This window comes from Morone saxatilis, unplaced genomic scaffold, assembly GCF_004916995.1.
Source record: "Morone saxatilis isolate NCDOM2014 unplaced genomic scaffold, NCSU_SB_2.0 Contig9, whole genome shotgun sequence".
In the NCBI taxonomy this organism is placed as follows: domain Eukaryota; kingdom Metazoa; phylum Chordata; class Actinopteri; family Moronidae; genus Morone; species Morone saxatilis.
In genome coordinates, this window is record NW_023340268.1 from 3,109,183 (window position 1) to 3,116,982 (window position 7,800).

Below are 7,800 nucleotides of genomic sequence, written 5' to 3' on the forward strand. Positions count from 1 at the left end.
TCAGGTCTGTTATGTTGCTGGATAACTTCTTACAGATACGACCCGTGAAAGATTAGATTGTCACAGCAGGTTCACTCATGGTGTGTGACTCTCAATCTTTGCTGTTTATTATTTGTTGCATATAAAGTCTGTAGTGCAGTTTGTTTGTTTGATGTTTGTGCTACTGTAAAACCCTTTTTACATCACCAAGATTAATTTAGTAAATGATGTCATTTTTTAGTATTCTTATAGCTTTTAGCCAGTAAAGAGCTTAAAGTCTAAAAAACGACTAAACTTGTCGACTTGTTGCCATGGTGATCACAGGGGGTTAGAAGTGACTCTAGTGAAGATTTAAAAAAAAAAAATAGGGGATTTTCTTGTGCACCAATATCTCTCTCTCTCTCTCTCTACCACACACATATCCAGCCACAGAGTCGTGCCAACCTCCCTCTGGTTATCTCTCCCGCTTTCTCTTAAACACACACAGTCCGTGGCACAGATTAGGGTCAGTTGACTGAGCTGGTGTGACAGTCTGTGCTCGTGTCTTAACTGAGTTTGGCGTTAATGTCTCAGCCTGTGGAAACGAGGCCGACTGAATCCTCCTGAGAAAGCTCTGCTCTTACTGACCCTTCGACTATGAACGCAACAAGGGCTTTTAAGTTGTAGAGCCGGTGTTATAGCCACAGTTTGTGTTTATGTGTGTGATTCCATGAAACCAGCTGGAAAAATCCAATAGCGTCATCCCTTCCCATAAAGCTGTATAATAGATCAATAAATCACAGCTAAAATTACAAAGTTGTGTGGAAGATAAGAACATCTTGTGACTTTTAATTAAGAAAACCAGATTAGCCCAAACTGCTTTCTGATGTTGGTTAAGAGACTCAAGTGCAAATTCTCTTAAACAGCAGTGAGGGCTCCATCAAAGGAGCCATTTTCTATTTGTGTTCCTTTGCTATAAAAAAACTTGACTTCTGGCTATTTGTTACATGATTTGTGAGTTCTGCCAAAGAGATTTTCAAAGCTTTAAATAGAACTTACTCTCAGATGAATGTGTTTTAGCATGTTATGCTGCAAGGGCTACAAATGTAAAGGTCCAGTGTGTAAGATTTAGTGGCATCTAGTGGTGTAGTTGCAGAATTCGCCTCTATCTAGAGCTGGTGTTTGGTTTGTCTGCTAGAAACATGGTAGTTGAACACGGTGGACTCCATGAAAGGCGACCCGTCTGTAGATTTAAATGGCTAATTTTAAGGTAAAAAAGCCACAAATGCCAATAGATCATCCTAAATGTTACACACTGGACCTTTAAGTTGATCAATTAGTCATTCAACAGAAAAACAAAACAGCTATTTATTTATCATTTATGTCATTTTTAAGCTTCTTAGATGTGAATATTTCTTGTTTTTTCTTCTTTCTTCTCTTATATTATCGTTTGGGATTGTTTCCCCCAAAATTGTAATAACCAAATGATTAATCTGTTAATTGAGAAATTAATGATCAGATGAATTCATAATGAGAATTATTTGCAGCCTTATAGTGAACTCCTTTGTGACACAGTTATCCCTGTTTTTCATTCCTTCCTCCTTTTGTTTTCTTTTTGTGGTGACCTTTAAAAATTGTCAGTGTTTTGCTATTTCCTGGTCATTTTTCCAGCAGAGCAGAGGCACTACAGCTCGATCAGACTCTCGCTGTCTCATTTCTGTGTTTTTTTTAATTACACATCTGTGGTCCATTCGTGAATCTAGCAGAAGATTTACATCATACTAGAGTTGTTTTTCTTCTGCCTCGTTCTGATTTTAGCTGTGATCTGGATGAAAGCTACAGTCCCTTCTAATTTCAGCCCTTGGCTCAGACAGACCAAATTGCAGTTGGAGTTGAGACAGAATGTTGTATGCTTGTACATTTAAACAGACATTTAAACGTGTTCCACGTGCTAGAATGAGAGTTTGTCCATGAAATGCAGCTTGTGAGAAACAGCAATTATATATGTTGCTTTTTTTAGGTGATCTTGTGACCGCAAAAGGTAATCAGATGTTGGTGTGTTATTGGGAAGCACAGAGGACAGAAGAGTGATTGTGAACCACTCTCCTCTTTCCCCTTGGTAAATTGGCTTGCAGTTATGGGCTTAATCAGTGCACAAAGACACCTTTTTCTGCGGCGTGTTTCCAGAACTGTGACTGAATAACTTCCCCGAATACTGAGCATTTTATCAGAATTAAAACTGCAAATAGATGTTTCAGGTTTCAAGCCAAATGACAGATTTATTGTTTCTAATTGTCAACAGATCTGATTTAATCAGTTTTAGTATAATTTAATGTGAGTAATCTAAATAAGAGTCTGACAAATTGACATCCTTTTTTAAAGATTTCTCAGATTGTAAGTACACAGCTTCTGTACTGATTGTGTATTGGCCTGTGTGTTTAGTTCTGGGAGGTGATCAGCGATGAGCACGGCATCGACCCAACGGGAACCTACCATGGAGACAGCGACTTGCAGCTGGACAGGATCAGTGTGTATTACAACGAGGCCACTGGTGAGTACATCCTGACTGACTGAGGTCTGTGTTTGATAAAGTGAGATGAGACCTCCCCCCTGTGGAGAAACTGGCTCACTGCGGCTGCAAGGAATAAGATGCAGATAAAAATACAACTGCTTGTGCTTATTATTTAACTGGATTTAAATAATGACATTTACATGTCTTGATGAGATTCAGTATGAGGGACATACTGCCTCAAAGAGCCACAATAAACTACATTTGTTGAAGATATTCATAGTAAAAGATCTGCTCCAGACATGTGTTATGACAAATATACCAATAGGATTTTAATTTCCACATTAAAATCTATAAAAAGGCATCTACTCCTTCTACTTCATTAAAAATTCCAATATGCAAATTGTGTTCATTTCTAAAGTTTAGGGCATCTACAGCTTGTGCACTCATAAATGCAGGATCCATCAAATCACATGCAAGAGGAAGACCCAGTGCCATCCCACCTCCGGTGAAGCGCAGAGCACTTTTTAAAGGTCCATTCGTCAGTGGATGTGACTGTGGCTTCAGTTCTACATCTACACGGTGTATAAGTTGCATACTATGTTACCAGACGTGGTTGGAATAGTTTCGTGACTGTCACCATAACCATGCCTTTATGCCCCTTAAAAATTGTCAGGAATTTTTAGTTTAGGCAGCAGAGAACGAGCTGTTCCACTGTTCAGAAGGCGGTGCTTTGCGCGGTGGGCAAAAAAATGCTAAGACAGTCGTCGCTCGTGCTAGCTGGTCAAACTGGCTGAACAGTGACGATCAAACGCAAACTCTGCACATACATCATACTGCACAGTCAAGCTCATCTTACTGTAGAAGAAGAAAAGTTGTGGGGGACTTTACAGAGTTTAGAGATCCTAGAATAGCCTTAGTGATGTGGTGAAAGAGAGTTCAAAGTTAAAGTGATTGTGGGGAATTCTACTATTATTTTCCAATAATAAATGCCTTAGGACAGACCTTTTTTATGTATTTCATGTCATCTGAAGTTATGTCAAACACAAATATCAGGCTATCTTGGCTGCATTGTTGAATGTCTGTGGGATCAAGTAACATAGTCATCATTCCAGGAATTGAGCAAAACTAAGCAAACAAACCAGGGGGAGTAAAGCAGTGCCTTTTTTTTCAAGCTTAGAGGGGAAGCCCACGGTCTCAGACTTGGAAACCTCCTGGTTTTAAAGTGTTTGACTCCACCTAGTGGTCACATGCCCTTACAGCAGCCGTTATACTGTACAGTGAGCTTTTCACTCTACTAAACGGAAGCCTATGTAGTTATATGCATATGTGTTTCTTTCCAATACTCTTAGTTTAAAATGTACTGTACAGATTTTGTTTGTTTCTGCTGACATGTTGTGTGTTTCTGTGTGCAGGTGGGAAATATGTGCCCAGAGCCATCCTAGTAGACCTGGAGCCAGGCACCATGGACTCAGTCCGCTCCGGACCCTTTGGACAAATCTTCAGACCTGACAACTTTGTCTTTGGTGAGCACTCAGCCTCTTGGAGAAGAGTTTGAGTTTATAATGTGGCCTTCTTTAATAACAGTGAGGTGTGATACAGCTTGTACATCTTTCCCAAGGACACTTGGACGCTTGATGTCACAGAGATTTGGTCTCTAGTTGAAGGAAAGACTCTGGGTGTCCCTTTTGACCTATTTTGTGGTTTTAGTCACGTCCTGTCCATTTGACAAAAATAGCTCAACTGACTGTCCTATATGGCACAGACAAGCCTACTCTTGCCATAAAATCCCAGTATGAAACCACATGGGCTCTCAGCTTACTTATTGACTTTGACTTAGTTGTAGGATACTTCAAAACTGCTCAGTGTTGACTTTTATTATGCTTGCAATTAATTAGAACACAAATTCAAGTTGTGTTTGTTTGGTTGTTAAGTGGATGGCAGGAAAGAAAAGATACTATTTTTTTTTATTCCCCAGGTCAAAGCGGAGCGGGAAACAACTGGGCCAAAGGTCACTACACGGAGGGGGCGGAGCTGGTGGATTCGGTCCTGGATGTGGTGAGAAAAGAGGCTGAGAGCTGTGAGTGTCTGCAGGGTTTCCAGCTTACACACTCCCTGGGAGGAGGCACTGGCTCCGGCATGGGCACCCTGCTCATCAGCAAGATCAGGGAGGAGTATCCAGACCGCATCATGAATACCTTCAGTGTGGTGCCCTCTCCTAAGGTAACGCATAAAATGTTGTATACAGTAAAGTAAAAGAATTTGTTCATTTACCATTGCATATTAGATATTAGCCTACATTGTTTACACTACATGTCCTTAAAGTGAAATAATAATACCATCCCTTATTGCTGCTCTTATAGAGACATAGTAGTAGTGTTTTCTGTTTCCTACAACTGTTGTTGTGTCTTTGTCTCCAGGTATCAGACACTGTGGTTGAGCCGTACAATGCCACACTGTCAGTCCACCAGCTGGTAGAAAACACAGATGAGACCTACTGCATTGACAACGAAGCCCTTTATGACATTTGCTTCCGCACTCTCAAACTCACAACGCCCACCTACGGCGATCTCAACCACCTGGTTTCAGCCACCATGAGTGGCGTGACCACTTGCCTGCGTTTCCCCGGCCAGCTTAACGCTGATCTGAGGAAGCTGGCGGTCAACATGGTTCCCTTCCCTCGCCTCCACTTCTTCATGCCTGGCTTTGCTCCTCTGACCAGCAGGGGGAGTCAGCAGTACCGCGCCCTAACGGTGCCCGAGCTCACCCAGCAGGTGTTTGATGCCAAAAACATGATGGCAGCTTGCGACCCTCGCCACGGACGCTACCTGACGGTGGCAGCTGTGTTCCGTGGCCGCATGTCCATGAAGGAGGTGGATGAGCAGATGCTGAATGTCCAAAACAAGAACAGCAGCTACTTTGTGGAGTGGATCCCCAACAACGTCAAGACGGCGGTCTGCGACATCCCACCACGTGGCCTCAAAATGGCCGTCACCTTCATCGGCAACAGCACCGCCATCCAGGAGCTGTTCAAACGCATCTCTGAGCAGTTCACCGCCATGTTCCGCCGGAAGGCCTTCCTCCACTGGTACACTGGAGAGGGCATGGATGAGATGGAGTTCACAGAGGCAGAGAGCAACATGAATGACCTGGTGTCCGAGTACCAGCAGTACCAGGACGCCACGGCCGAGGAGGAGGGAGAGTTTGAGGAAGAAGTGGAAGAGGATGCCTAAAAGAGTAATGCAGCATGTGCTGAAGAAAGAGAAGAATAACCCAAAAAAAATCGCAAAAAAGTGAAAAGAAAAAAAATATTGTGATATGGAGTGAAGGAATGTAGCAGAGCGAGAAGCATGGGGGTCTGAATTGGTTGATGGAGGGAGAGAAACGATGGGAAGAAATGAGAAGGAAGGTTGAATGTAGGCAGAGAAGTGAACGAGAAGCGGGATGAGAAACTGGATAACAATTACGTGACCAAATTCATGTGCCATGGTTTACAGTTTATTGTGACGCCATGTAGGCCGGTTTTTACCAAGACTAGCCTCCCAAAATCTTTTTTTACACTAAGATCTTGTCTTGTAGCAAATGCACAAATGAAAAGCACTTCTTACACTTCACTTTCATCACATAGGATTGTCTTTTACTGTCTCCTGGAGAGTAAAAAAGAAAATATTAGGAAAATGCAGCGGCTTTGTACTGTGAAGTTAATTCCTTCAACAAATGTGCTAAGTTGTTGAATTACTTATTTTAATTACTGAACCTACAATTACTCAGACTCCATGCAAGCAAGCTTGTAAAATTTTTGCCAAATATTGATGTGACATTACCTCTTGCATGAAAAACAGTATTTTTACATTCATTGGAAAAATGTCATCTCTGTGTTTCTTCACTGATCTGCAGTACAGAGTTAGAGGTTTTATTCCAAAGGGTTGAAACATTTAAACAAGGGTGAAGTCAACGAATGTCAAGTGTTAGAAACCCTATAAATGTGACTTAAATTGTTTTGGGGAAAACCAGGCCAATAACTTTGAAAGTCAGCTTCAGAAATAAGAATAATGTCATTATCAGTGTTAATTGCTTTTATCAGTGTTCATTGCTTTTGCTTTTTTTGGTCAGCTTTCAAGACCCACTCTCAGATGAATGTGAATTTGGGTAGTCGGTGGAACAATACTGTCTCCTTTCCTGGTCAACACATGGAAAGGCAGCTCTCTTTTCATATTGTAGTAATATTAAACTATGGAAAAGAAGAAAACTTGTGTCACTCAGCTAAAGGCAGCAGTCGGTTGTTTACGTCACAAATCCTCATAATCAGGTTATTGTTTTCTCCCTTGAATTGTAACCTTTATTCAGAAACCACAAAACAAAAAATGTTTAGATTGTCAATCAGAACAAAGCTCTGTTTCATTGAATTCCTGACAAATAAATTGACTTCAGTCAGATACATTTTCACAGTTATAATGCAGCAGCAGCAGTAGCAGGATTTTTCTCAGACGCCAGCCAACGTCATGAGGAGGATCACACACTGCAGATGCCCAGATCTCAGGCCAGGCCATGCAAAGCATATTAGCCTTAGCCTCTAACTATTTTCCATTTCATACTATTTGGGTATCTTTGATTCAAATAGACTTGAGCTCATCTTGACTATAATCATCTTTGCTGCTGTTGGATTAGAACCGTGTCTGCCAAGTATTGTATTTAAAGATGGTAGCTCCATGTGGTCACCATAAGACATTGTATTTGGATTCAACTAATGAACATATTAGCGGTATCACAAGAACGTACAACTAATCTGCATGTTGAACCTCAGCTTTGAGAAAGACAAACATGTTGGAGAGAAGTTAAAGGATGTTTTACCTGTTTTTGTTTTAACTTGATCTCATCATAGTGAGAATTTGTGTCTACAGCTCACTCTCAGTGTCCAGAAATGTTCACTTTAACAGCTCAGCTTCTGGTGCTTGTGTGTATTTGACATCACACCAAATCAACATTTTATGTTTTACAGTTTCTTGAAACACATTTCAAAGATAGCATGCTTTTACTTTTTAAAGAAAAAGTAAAGGCCAATTTGCAGTTTTATATTTCATCCTATAACATGCGTTGTCCTGTGAAGAAGTGCAAACGTTCTGGTAAATGTTTACACTCTGAGCCACTACAGTATGCATTCAAATCAGTCCTTTGTGTTCAGTACGTGATCCTCAACTGTGCTGTCTTTATGTCTGTGTGTGCTTTATTGTTTGTTAGTACCTCTTTAATTCCTGTGGAGCAGTTTGACATATAGGATCCCAGTGACTGTGAAACATTTACGAGAAATAAAAAGGCATTGGCTGGAAAAAGAA

General features: G+C 41.0%; 1 protein-coding gene across 1 annotated transcript in view; it reads left to right on the forward strand.

The window, feature by feature from the left end:
- LOC118342557 (tubulin beta chain-like) overlaps positions 1-7,800 on the forward strand; it is a 10,346-nt gene extending 2,546 nt beyond the window's left edge. The window contains exons 2-5 of the mRNA XM_035681142.1: positions 2,401-2,509; positions 3,883-3,993; positions 4,446-4,690; positions 4,888-7,800. Coding sequence (XP_035537035.1) covers positions 2,401-2,509; positions 3,883-3,993; positions 4,446-4,690; positions 4,888-5,700 — 1,278 coding nt within the window. The 3' untranslated portion in view covers positions 5,701-7,800. The remainder of the gene's footprint in view (positions 1-2,400; positions 2,510-3,882; positions 3,994-4,445; positions 4,691-4,887) is intronic.